At 45.1% G+C, this 12,775-nt stretch overlaps 3 protein-coding genes across 3 annotated transcripts; 2 read left to right on the top strand and 1 right to left on the bottom strand.

Annotated features, from left to right (window-relative positions):
• The first annotated feature begins 611 nt into the window (after positions 1–611).
• Positions 612–3,422, top strand: LOC4340339 (pentatricopeptide repeat-containing protein At2g03380, mitochondrial). Its single transcript, XM_015787449.3, has 2 exons — positions 612–3,008; positions 3,273–3,422. The coding sequence occupies exon 1, from the start codon at positions 628–630 to the stop codon at positions 2,647–2,649; it is 2,022 nt and encodes a 673-aa protein (XP_015642935.1). The 5' UTR covers positions 612–627; the 3' UTR covers positions 2,650–3,008; positions 3,273–3,422.
• Positions 3,423–4,012: 590 nt separating this feature from the next.
• Positions 4,013–6,609, bottom strand: LOC4340340 (pentatricopeptide repeat-containing protein At4g30700). Its single transcript, XM_015787448.3, has one exon. It carries the CDS (start codon positions 6,531–6,533, stop codon positions 4,170–4,172), a length of 2,364 nt encoding a protein of 787 aa, XP_015642934.1. The 5' UTR covers positions 6,534–6,609; the 3' UTR covers positions 4,013–4,169.
• A 2,313-nt stretch (positions 6,610–8,922) lies between these two features.
• Positions 8,923–12,414, top strand: LOC4340341 (probable phospholipid hydroperoxide glutathione peroxidase). Its single transcript, XM_015787450.3, has 6 exons — positions 8,923–9,276; positions 10,087–10,163; positions 10,273–10,334; positions 10,515–10,633; positions 10,736–10,903; positions 12,139–12,414. The coding sequence occupies exons 1-6, from the start codon at positions 9,028–9,030 to the stop codon at positions 12,166–12,168; spliced, it is 705 nt and encodes a 234-aa protein (XP_015642936.1). The 5' UTR covers positions 8,923–9,027; the 3' UTR covers positions 12,169–12,414.
• The last annotated feature ends 361 nt before the right edge of the window (positions 12,415–12,775 follow it).

A 12,775-nucleotide genomic window follows, 5' to 3' on the forward strand; every position in this document is an offset into this window, starting at 1 on the left:
TCTCTCCCCCAATGCGCTGCAGCGCCTCGCCGCATCCGTGCTCGTCGTCGGCGCCAGCCTCGCCGCACCGCCCGCCAGCTGCTCCGCTTCGGCATCCGCGTGCTCATCCTAGAGGGTCACGCCCGCCCAAGCGGCCACGTCTACACCACTCATCTCGGCGGGGGTCAGGCCGCCATAGAGCTCGGCGGCAGCATCATCACGCATTTTTTTGTGTGAATATTTCTTTTTGTATGAATGACTAATGGGTCCACGCATTTTTTTAATTCTAATGCCACGTAAGTGCCACGTCATCGCCATGTGGAATGAAGACTCGGTCAATATCGCCACGTAGGCGCCACGTCAGCAAAACCGCTGAGGGAGTCAAATTGCACCGGTTTTAACAGTTTAGGGGTAAAGATATCTGGTTTTGCGGTTTAGAGTTATGAATTAGATTCGGGTCACATTTAAGGGAGTCAAAGTGAACTTATTCCTTTCCAAAATGAAATTCCCAACCACTGATCAATGATTAATGGGCCTTAGATCACCATTGGGCCTAGCCCGTCGCACGGCTAATCCATTGGATTCCACATTCGAAGTCCCAAATTGGATGCGCTCGTGCAACGAGGAAACCCAGAGTCCGAGACTCCAATGCACCCGCCGGCCGCGCATTCCGTCGAGCACCTGGCGCGCGCCTCCGCTCCCCGCGACGCCTCCGCTCTCGTCCTCCTCCTCCCGGCATGCGGGACCCTCCGCTCCCTGCGCGCGCTCCACGGGCGCCTCCTCCTCCTCACGAGCGGCCTCCTCCGCGGCATCCGCGCCCGCACCAAGCTGCTCAGCTGCTACGCGGCGCTCGGCGACCTCGCCTCCGCGCGCGGGGTGCTCGACGGGACGCCCCGCCCGGACGCGTACGCCTACAGGGTCATGCTCGGGTGGCTCGTCGACGCGGGGAGCCACGCCGACGCCGTCGCGCTCCACCGGGACATGAGGCGGCGGTGCCCCGCGGCGGCGCAGGCCGACGTCGTGCTGTCCCTCGCGCTCAAGGCCTGCGTCAGGTCGGCGGACTTCCGGTACGGGAGGAGGCTGCACTGCGACGTCGTCAAAGCCGGCGGCGCGGATGGATTCGTGATGAACAGCTTGGTCGACATGTATGCGAAAGCTGGAGACCTGGAGAACGCCCGGAAGGTGTTCGATAGAGTTCCTGAACGGAATGTGGTGTCGTGGACGTCGATGCTGAGCGGTTCCATCCAGAATGGTATAGCTGAAGAAGGATTGGTTCTGTTTAATGAGATGAGACAAGACAATGTGCATCCGAGCGAATACACTATGGTGAGTGTTCTTGCGGCTTGCGCCATGCTCGGTGGTTTGCACCAAGGGAGGTGGATCCATGGATCAGTTATCAAATACGGGTTATCTACTAACTCTTTCATCAGTGCCTCTCTGCTAGATATGTATGCCAAGTGCGAGAAAGTAGAGGATGCTCGACGTGTGTTTGATGAGCTCGAGTTTGTTGACATTGTTTTGTGGACGGCGATGATTGTTGGGTACACACAGAATAAGAGGCCTCTTGATGCACTACAGCTTTTTCTTCACAAGAAATTCGTGAGCATTGTTCCCAATTCAGTTACCATAGCCACTGTTATTTCCGCTTCTGCTCAGTTACGCCACTTACCCCTGGGAAGATCTGTTCATGCTATAGGGGTTAAGTTGGGAACGATGGAATCTGATGTGGTCAGGAATGCACTTGTCGATATGTATGCAAAATGTCAAGCTTTGCCAGAAGCTAACAGCATATTTGGAAGGATTTTGATCAAGGATGTTGTCGCATGGAATTCAATGATGGCAGGCTACTCTGAGAATGGGATGGCCAATGAATCACTGGTACTATTCAACCGGATGAGGATGCAGGGTATATCACCTGATGCCATCTCTGTGGTGAATGCCTTGTCAGCTTGCGTATGCTTGGCAGATCTGCATATTGGTAAAGGTTTTCATACTTATGCGATAAAATATGCATTTATGTCCAATATCTATGTCAATACTGCTCTGCTGAACCTGTACAGCAAGTGTGCTGATCTCCCATCTGCTCAGAGGGTTTTCAATGATATGACTGACCGTAATTCTGTCACTTGGTCTGCAATGATTGGCGGTTATGGCATGCAGGGTGATTCAGCTGGTTCTATCGATCTTTTCAATGAAATGCTGAAAGAAAATATCCACCCGAATGAAGTAGTGTTCACAAGCATACTTTCCGCTTGCAGCCATACTGGAATGGTTACTGCAGGAAAGGAGTATTTTGATAGCATGGCACGACATTTTAACATCACCCCTTCCATGAAGCACTATGCATGTATGGTTGATGTGATGGCCCGTGCCGGAAATCTGGAGGAAGCATTGGAGTTCATACAGAATATGCCAATCAAAGCAGGAATTAGTGTCTGGGGATCCTTTCTCCATGGGTGCAAGCTACATTCCAGGTTAGAGTTTGGAGAAGAAGCCATCAAGAAGATGGCAGCACTTCATCCTGAAACACCAGATTTTTATGTGCTGATGTCCAACTTGTACACCTCGTATGGAAGGTGGGATAAATCTCAAACCATCAGGAGATGGATGCAGGAACAGGGACTCGTGAAACTGCCTGGATGCAGCTCCGTGGGGCATGAAAATGGATGATGACGACACAGAGGTGCTTGCAAAATAGAAAAGACCATGGAGCTGTATCATTTGGTGTTTGGTAACATCTATATGCACTGTTGAGGACATATGGCAGTGGTAACATGAAAGCAAGAAGTTTTTAGATGTGCAAAAATATTATACTGGTGAAGGATTACCAAAGAAGCAGAACGAGAATAAGGCAGTAATACTCTCTGTATGGAGTGCACAATTCCTTGTGAATGCATGGAAGTTATGTGTACCAGCTCATGAAGAATTGAAGATCCATTATTATCCCCATTGAGCTCCAAAAATGTCACTTTCACAAATTGAATGGTCTACAGAGTCTAACTACAAGCAGCCAAGCACCGATGGACTAGGTAGGAACAAGTAGTCTTGCTTCTCATTTAGTTTGGAAGTTATCTCCTCTCTCAGGAAGCCTAACAGTCATCGACATTTCTCATACATTACTCTTAATCTTTTGATCAACCAAGCTACTTAAACAATCATTTCTTCATACTTACAGTTCAAAGATAAATATTTGGCTCCTGCTACTACTGCACAATAATATAAATTGACTATATTTCACAAATATAGTAATATTGCTTGAAAGACGCTAATATAACTGTGTCCAATTGCAACAGGAAGGCTTCTAGTTGGAAAGATGACACCCATCTGCAAGAACTGTTTTCCCACATGTACAAGTTTGATTATGTACATGCACTATCACAACCATCAAATTTGTCTCAAGATTGATACAAAGCTTCAAAGTTCAAAGCATTGAAGCAACCTGCCCATCTTCTATTCATCAGGATGCATGTGAACCTTGAAGCAGTTGGAATGGGCATAGAAGCCGATAGTTGACACAAGTGAACATGCATATAGAGAACTGGAGATGCACTTATCGCCCATCTGCTGAAGAATTTTCAAATGATCAAGACAACGAAACCCCAAAAGCAAACGGAGCACAATCGATGCTGAGATACTGCAGTCCTTTCAGCATGTTAGGCATAAAATGTATAGGTGTAGATTTGTTAAAGGAAAAGCAAGCAACTGATATAGATCGCATTTGACCTGGAGTAATTTTTTTGTGACTTCTTTCACCATCCTATTGGGCACTTGCAGACTGTTACAAAGCTTGTGTTTCCCTCGTAGTTCGTGAGATGACTTCTCTCATCATTCTACTGGCGAGAGAAACACTTATAGAGGCATAGACTGACATACTGTTTTCCTCTTCCTAAGTCAAGTTATGCCATTTAAATCCAACGCCAATGGCCAATTGGCAAAAGATTCACTTTGTGATGCATTACAAATGTGCTTGTTCCAACACTACGAAATTGAATCTGTAACCTGCTATGTTAGTTTATCGGTCAGTTCTGAAATTCTCCTGGTCCAATGAAAATTGGCTTTCTATGGTTGCAATTCTTGATCCCAGTGGCTCAGATACTCTTCCAAAGAGTAAGAGACGATCGTTTCTTTCATCACCAGAATAAGTCAATCATATGCTCGGGACCAGAGGCACTTCATTCAGCTGAATTGAATCACCAGTAATCTCCACAGGAGCAAACCCCATCTCTGAAATGATGAAACCGTGAAGCATCCCTAACCACAATCAGCCTCTGTGTCACCTTGGATATGAACTTGGTGGCGTTGTGGCAGTCTAGGCACACCCTAAGATTCTTTATGATCCTGATTTCCGTCCCCGGTTCAGTACTGAGTAATCCAAAGGCAATTGCCAACTTTTCGCTATGCACTTTCACCATGTGCTCCTTCTCTTCCTCCTCGACATCATACAATGCTGCCTCTGTCTCTGGTCGGTATCCAGCCTCAATCATCTTTGCAGTTAGCTTCTCCAAATACGAATAGATGGCCTCAGACTGTGGGTGGGCACGGTCACCGGCCATGAAAACATGTGGCTTATTGCCTATCTCGATTAGAGTATACCCTGGTGTTTTTACCAGCTTCCTGCTCTTTGCCTCCTGCCTTACCACAGCTGCTTCAGAGTATTGCTTCTTGGATGTGTGCAGATTAGAGAGCAGAACATAGTAGCCGCTGTTTTCTGGATCAAGTTCGAATAACTTCTGGGAGGCCAATTTTGCAAGATCACTATCCTTATGAACCATGCAAGCGCCAAGCAATGCCCCCCATACGCCAGGTCCGACAGCGCTCTTGGGGAATTCAGAGATGAGCTCAAAAGCCTCCTTGAGCTGGCCAGCTCTGCCAAGGAGGTCCACCATGCATGTGCAGTGCTCAATACCTGGATTGATCGCATAATCATCGGTCATTGACCGGAAAACTTTCCACCCTTCCTCAACCAACCCTCCATGGCTGCATGCATAGAGTACTGACAGGAAGGTAGCACTTGTTGGAAGAAGATGTGCATCCAGCATGTCCTTGTAGAGCTTCAAAGCTTCAGCACCTTGGCCATGAAGGCCATATCCAGCTATCATTGCATTCCACGAGACCACATTCTTGTTATCCATAGTGTTGAAGATTCTCCGAGCTTCAGAAATGCTTCCACATTTTGCATACATGTCGATGAGCGCTGTCATGACATAGACATTGGGCTCCAAGTCCTCCTCAGTGATAATCCTGTGCAGCCACTTCCCCAGGGACAAAGCTCCAAGCTGTGCACATGCGGAAAGAGTGCTTGAGATTGTGATTGGATTCGGTCGCACATTAAGCTTCACCATTTGCTCAAAGAGTGCCACTGCCATCTCTGTCAAGCCATTCTGAGCATACCCTGATATCATTGCATTCCATGATTCCATGGTCTTCTCTGGCATCGTATCAAAGGCCTTTCTTGCAGACTCCATATCATTTAACCTACAGTGCAAAGTTGTAATTGCTGTTGACACTGGAGAATTGGCAGTAAACCCAGACTTGAGGACAAATCCATGTAAACATTGAGCAAGCAGATCATGCCCAAATGGACTGTGCACTGGAATCAGTGCCACCAGTGTGCTCGAGTTTGGCCACAACCCCAGGGTCATCAACTCAGTAAAGAGATTAACTGATGAACCAACCATGCCATTCACAGAATAACCAGAGATTAAAGCATTGTAGGCAACTAAATCTGGCTTCTCCATCATGTCAAAGAGACACCGTGCTGATTCCACATCCCCGCACTTGGAGTACAGCGAGATGAGCCCGGTAAGAACATGCTCATGCTCTGCCAACCCGCATTTCTCTGCGAACGAATGCACGCACCTTCCCATTGTTACATCTGCCACCTCCGCCGCGGCTGGCAGGACGGAAGCCAGCGTGGTCGCGTCAGGCCGCACCGACCCATCACACACCATCCGCGCGAATGACTCCACGGCCTCCGAACCGGAAAGCCCAGCCAGCAGCGTGTTCCACAGGACGGTATCCGGCGAAGGCACCGTGTCGAACACCTTGCGTGCATGGTCGACCCTGGACAGCACGAAGTACAGCTTGGCCAATGCGGACGCCACGAACGTGTCCGCCGCGTAGCCCGCAGCCACAGCGAGCGCGTGCAGCGCGCGCGCCGCGGAAGACGACGCGGCGCCGCCTCCACGGGAGCACAAGGCGGCGAGCGAGGTGGCGGCGAACGCGAAGGAGAAGGAGTCGGGGCAGGGGAAGAGGAGGCGGGGGCGGAGCGACGGGAGGGAGCGGAGGAGCGCGTTGCGGAGGAACCGGTCGGGGCGGGGGAAGCCGCGGAAGAGGCGGAGGAGGTGGCCGGTGGGGGCGCGGAGCGAGGCGTAGCGGAGGAGGAGGGAGGTGGCCGGGGCGGGGTCGAGCGGGTAGTGGCCGGAGGCGAGGGAGACGGCGAGGATCTGGTCGAGGTGGCGGAGCGTGGAGGAGAGCGCGACGAGGCGGAGGTAGGGGCGGCGGAGGGCGGCGGCGTCGGCGGCGGAGGGCGGGCGGCGGCGCGGAGGAGGCATCGACACGCGCGGCGGTGAGGGAGGGAGACGATGGGTGGTCTCGTCAGGTTCAAACTTCAGTGTAACATGGATGATCGACCGTCCGATCGGAGATGGATGGTCAAGATGAATGTGGACTTGTAGAGGGGTTCGATCCAGCGTTTCGGGCTGAGTTGATAGACGTACGGATTAATCAAGTTACTCCCTCGATCCCTCAGTTTCATATTGAAGTGTTTTTTAAAAAAAAATTGTTAAGTTTAAACAAATTTAAAAATATTTAGCAACTTCTAAAATATTAAATTAGTTCTGTTAAATTTTAACATTGAAATATGTTTGTTTTGATAGCATGGAGTACTATATTTTTCTATAAATTAGGTCAACTGGAAAAAAAAGTCAAACGACTTATAAAGTTATAATATAAAGTGGAAAGGGGAGTATTAGATATACAAATTTAAAAAATAGATTTGTTTTTTAAAAAATACACTGTTAAACGGTTTGAAAACGAAAAATGAAAAAGTAGCTCGTACTGCTATTTGGACCCTAGTAGAATGGATACCATTTGGATAAGTACGAACAAAGCCACTAAAAAAACAATTTGCTTTTCAGAAACTAACGCTGAAAAATAGACTATGTTAATAAAAATCATAAAATCCTTTAAAACTAAGTTTCAAAAAATTATTAGTGTCTCTAGCTGATAAACCAACAAGCACACGTTAAGTGAAAGCTCGCATGCGTCTTAAAAAAAGATGTTGACCTTCTTATAAACCTCCTACAAAATGGTTTATGGGGTACCCTCCAAACTATCACATTCCAAAGGATTAAGCAGTCCAGAGCGACGGCAAACGAACCATGTGCCACCACAAAAAATGGGCAAAAAATAAAAGGGAAAAAGAAAACAGTAGTACTACAGCTCCAGGGGCCTTAATAAATGCAAGACTCTGGACGTTGCAACGAAGCGGATAAGGCGTGGGACTAAAACTTTTCAAGTCCCTATCACATCAGATGTTTGGACTCTAATTATAAATATTAAACGTAGACTATTAATAAAACTCATCCATAATCTTGGACTAATTCGCGAGACGAATCTATTGAGCCTAATTAATCCATAATTAGCCTATGTGATGCTACAGTAAATATTCACTAATTATTGATTAATTAGGCTTAAAAAAATTGTCTCACAAATTAGCTTTTATTTATGTAATTAGTTTTGCAAGTAGTCTATATTTAATACTCTAAATTAGTATCTAAATATAGAGACTAAAGTTAAAGACCCTGGATCCAAACACCACCTAAAAAGATGGTGACAATTGCCTGGTGACAATTTGTTCTACGTTCTACCCATGCGCGGAGGCTCTCCCACTGAAAATGACCAACACCCGCCCAACGCTGCAACGCGCGCGAGGTCCCGCAGCATTTCACGTGTCCGCTTCCCCACCAGCCCACAGCACCAGCTAAACAACACCCGCCTCTTTTCCACGTAACACCCTTGGGGTTCCTACAATTTGGATATGGTCCAAACTTTTGGAAGGAAAGACTATGCGCACAATTTCGAATGCGGATGGCAAATTAAGGGGTTGTACTTAGAGTTGTCATAGAGTTTAAGCTAACTTACCTAAGATCTGGCCAACAAATTTGGCATGACTAACTTGTGGCTAGAACCAAACACTATACTAACTTAGTCAATTCTACTTGCCATACTTGTGGTAAATTGAGGCAAATTTTTGTTAGTAACCAAGCAGCCCCTTAAAGCCACACTTTAGGATATGTTTGTCACAGCTCCAGCTCTATGAGGGGTGGAGCTGGAGCTGGAGCCTAGCAAAACTAGTTAGCAAGAGATAACCTTGCCACACTTTTTTTAGTCATTGACTAATGACTAATTTAATGGATAAAAAAAATATGTGAAGTGTGGTTATGAACTAAACACATAACTAATATAATCGAACCTGCCTCACTTAATATGTGGCAAATTATGATATATTGTGGTTTTCAACCAAATAACCCCTCAATGTTAAATTTCTCGAATAATGGTATGGAGCTCACAAGGTTAACCTCTTAAACACAGATAGTCTTTGGTCCACAGCTTCATGCATCCATCATATCGACAAACAACCCAGGAGAAACTGTTGTTCAGTCTTTTGGTCATAAATATTTGATCATAAAAATTAACTAAATCATGTTATAAAAATTAAATATTAATGATCTTAGGGAGTATCTCTTGGATTTTTAGTATATCTTAACGTAGCATTCAATCCAAAAATCTCGTACTCCTATATCATTTTCTCAAAAAAAAAAACAAAAGGAGCAAATCTAATGCAGCACAAATACTATTCCAGAAATCTGTTCTTCCTCAGGGCCGTATCCACAAAAATTCCCCCGCTCCTTAACCAGAATCGCCGCGAGCCAATCCGGCGCCGCAACCACTACGCTAACCAGTAACCACCCCTGCCGCCTCGCTTCCACTTCCTCTCCTCTCCCCTCGACACAGCCACACGCGGCGCACGCCAGCGCGAGCCACATGGCGTCCACCACCACCACCACGGCGGCGGCCGCGGCCCGCTTCACCTGCCTCGCGCCGGCCACGCGCCCCGCCTCCGCCTCCGCCTCCGCGGGCCGCTTCCTCCTCCCGGCGCGGCAGTGGGGGGCGGCGACGACGCACGGGAGCGCGGCGGTGCCCGTCGTCGCGGCGCCGTCGCGGAGGTGGGCGCCAGGGGTCGCCTACGCCACCGCCGCCACCGGGAAGAGCGTCCACGACTTCACCGTCAAGGTTGTGGCATTTCGAGCCCTCGTGATTTCGATCCCTTTTGCCCCTCGTGGTACTGGTACTGGTACCGCCCCCGCGCTTTAGTTTGGATTCGTTGCGTGTGATGTGACGATGGGATATGGGTGAGGGCATGAGGCGCGTTAGGTTTTGAGAATTTGGATGTTGCGGTGTGTGTGGTTGATGTGGCTGGTAGTGTTGTTGAGGTAGGTACACCTTGGAAGCACGTATATATCGATAGATTATCGTTTAAATTTTGTTCTGTTGTTGAACGTGTTTGCAATTGGCTGGGTCAGGTGAATGCTGTTTTGTTTTTTAGATAATGGAAACGGATTAAGGTGAATGCTGTTGTATTTACAAAATCTCCTGTTTTGACATTATTTTTTTAGATAATGGAAGCTTTGATTGAACTCAACAATTACATCAAGGCGATACAATTATCCTGAGAACACTTCCAACCTCTCATGTTATGACATTATAACATTAGCAAATCAGCTATCGCCTATCAGGGGCGTCCTGTATCAGAATTGTTGGTACTTAGGTAGAAATGATGTGCTGAATTTCAGTAACTAGGTATTTTTGAGGTTTGTCTGAGTCATAGGCTTATAAGTGCACATAACTGTAACCATAGATTGATCACCGAAAGATGTGTCGTTGAACGTGATTGAAATTTAGCCAAATCAGATTAATGCAGTCAGAAGCTTTGTTGGTTTGTACTGCAAATTGACATGTCACAGCTCCAGCTATCAAGGGCACATTGTGCCAGAATTATAGGTTGAGATGCATGCCTGAACAAAATTGCTCTGTTTTGTGCAGGACATTGATGGAAAAGATGTTGCGCTTAGCAAGTTCAAGGGAAGGGCGCTGCTAATTGTTAATGTTGCATCTCAGTGGTATTTTTTCTTAATACATTGCTCCTCTGATATACTGTATACTAATATAGTAAGTTATACAGCATTACCTGGCATTAAACTTCACGCTGTTCTTTAAATTAAATTCCAGTGGGCTGACAACAGCAAATTACACGGAACTATCTCATCTTTATGAGAAGTACAAGACTCAAGGTAATATAATCACTGGTTTAGGTTTTGGTGCATTGAATTGTTCAGCTATTGCATAAGAAACTAGACAACACTTGGCTCTTTTATTTTCTTTTTTCAAAGCTTCTGTAGGCATGGAATGAACATGGATTCATATACTGTATGCGATATCACCTTAGTCCAATACTTCATCTGATTTTGCAGGATTTGAGATTCTTGCATTTCCTTGCAATCAGTTTGGTGCACAAGAACCTGGGTCAAACCCGCAGATTAAGCAGTTTGCTTGTACAAGGTTTAAAGCTGAATTTCCTATTTTTGACAAGGTATGTTAACTCCATTGTAAGAAGCGATTGGCTCAATATTTCCTGCCAATTAATAGTATATGAATGCATGATGCATTTCTGTGCTTGTACGTGCAATGGCAGGTTGATGTCAACGGGCCTAACACAGCCCCTATTTATAAGTTTCTTAAGTCGAGTGCTGGAGGATTTTTGGGTGATCTTGTGAAATGGAATTTTGAGAAGTTCTTGGTGGACAAAACTGGAAAAGTTGTTGAGAGATACCCACCTACAACTTCACCATTCCAGATTGAGGTGAATTTTGTTTCTGCCTTTATCATAACACCCTTGCTTTATTGTATTCGCTTGGTTTGCCAGATTGAGTTCTCGAAATATATTTTTTTCTGTACAACTTTGAAGATCAATGAAATAATTCATATCTATCAATATGTATTGTAACCTTACTAACTTCAGTTATCTGTCTCTACTAAGATTCCCAACATATGTTACACTGCATTTGTAAGAAGATTAATGGACTAGCCTTTGTGAGCCTACCATGTATGCATACTTTTGGAAAGAAGCAAGCATGTTTTGCATATTTTTTTGTGTACCTAGGTACTGATGGTGAGGCAGCCCTAATAGTGGTTGCAAGATATTGTGCAAATCTCTTTGAACCATGCCATTGTCGTAATATATATTTCTATGCCAATTTTCCCCAGCTGTAAAGATTCAATCTAGAATTTTTTTTCCTCTTTAGTAAGAGTTGACATTACTAAAAAGTCATTACCTCATTATTATATTAAGAATTAATGGATACAGTCCCTTGGTGTGTTGTTGGCGTCCACCTAATTATTGACCTTTCCAGGTCTAACAAAAATGAACACTAGAGCACTGATCTGACGGTCTTACAATAGTGTTGGGGAGCCCTTAGATATACCTATTTGCACCAGAGCCCAGATGGCCTGAGGCTGCCTATGGAGTTTGCATGGGCTCTATTGGCTATTTGCTTTAATATAGTCCCAGAACTCAGTTGAGAGTTGCTCAGTTGGAATGCAAGCTGCAAATAGATAATGTGGTTCAGAACTTCAGATGGTACTAACCGTTAAAGGATATATCCCTAAACTGTAGCCATTTCATCAAATATGGAGCTTTAGACTCATGGTGCTTGCTTTGGTATAAAAATATACCAATTTGCAGTACTAGGTGCATTGTCACATGTAATTGCGTTGTGTTATCATCACAGAGTGGAAAGCCAGAGTCCATCAGTCACAAGTCAATTTTTCTTATTATTGAATCGATTCACTATTTTACTTTCGGCCAATTTTCATGCTATATTTTAGTGTCATGAAGATAGCTTTGCTAAATGTACTAATTACCTTTGAATTATTTCAAGTGCTTTCCATATAAAAGTTTATGCATTTGGTTGAGATGCACATCCCTGAACCCTCTTTTGGTTATAATATTCCAAATCACTTGTGCCGCATTATTCTGTTTAATGCATTGTGCCATTCCCCGTTGCTCACAGTCTTCTTTATATACATCTCTTGCAGAAGGACATCCAGAAACTCCTTGCGGCATAAGTACTAGAGGTCACACTTCAGCTAAGCTCTTCTGTACATATGCCTTGCCTCATAATTAGAGTTTTACTTGATTATATATCATTTTTTTCTTGTGTAAAATTACTCACCGGTTATATATATGTGCACGTATATAGTTGTAACATGAGACTTATAGGATATCAAATCTGTAAGCTTATCTGGCCCCTGTAACCGTCTCTGTTGCAGCATCCTTTTTGTTCCATATATTTTCGTGAAGTTACATTCCAATGCATTTGTTCCTTAATACTCCCTCCGTGCTTAAAAAAAGCACTTCTGTTGCAGCATTAGAAGTTAGTTTTTTTTCTGGTACGGAGGTACGAAGGAAGTATCCGTTGTTGTGGGTGTCGTCAGAATCTACTTTGAGGCGCATATATCATCACTTTTTTTAGATAAGGGCATTTTTTTACCTGGCCTCTACATCCAACCATATATATCATCACTATGTCATCATTTTTGCTCTATCATACTCCCTCTGTGTCAAAATAAATTAACCCTCGTATTAGGATGTGACAACAAATCTGGACATACTTTATATCTGATTCTATTTTAAGGTTGGTTTATTTCGAGACAAAGTGAGTAAATTGGTACT

This window comes from Oryza sativa, chromosome 6 (assembly GCF_034140825.1).
Source record: "Oryza sativa Japonica Group chromosome 6, ASM3414082v1".
Lineage (NCBI taxonomy): Eukaryota > Viridiplantae > Streptophyta > Magnoliopsida > Poales > Poaceae > Oryza > Oryza sativa.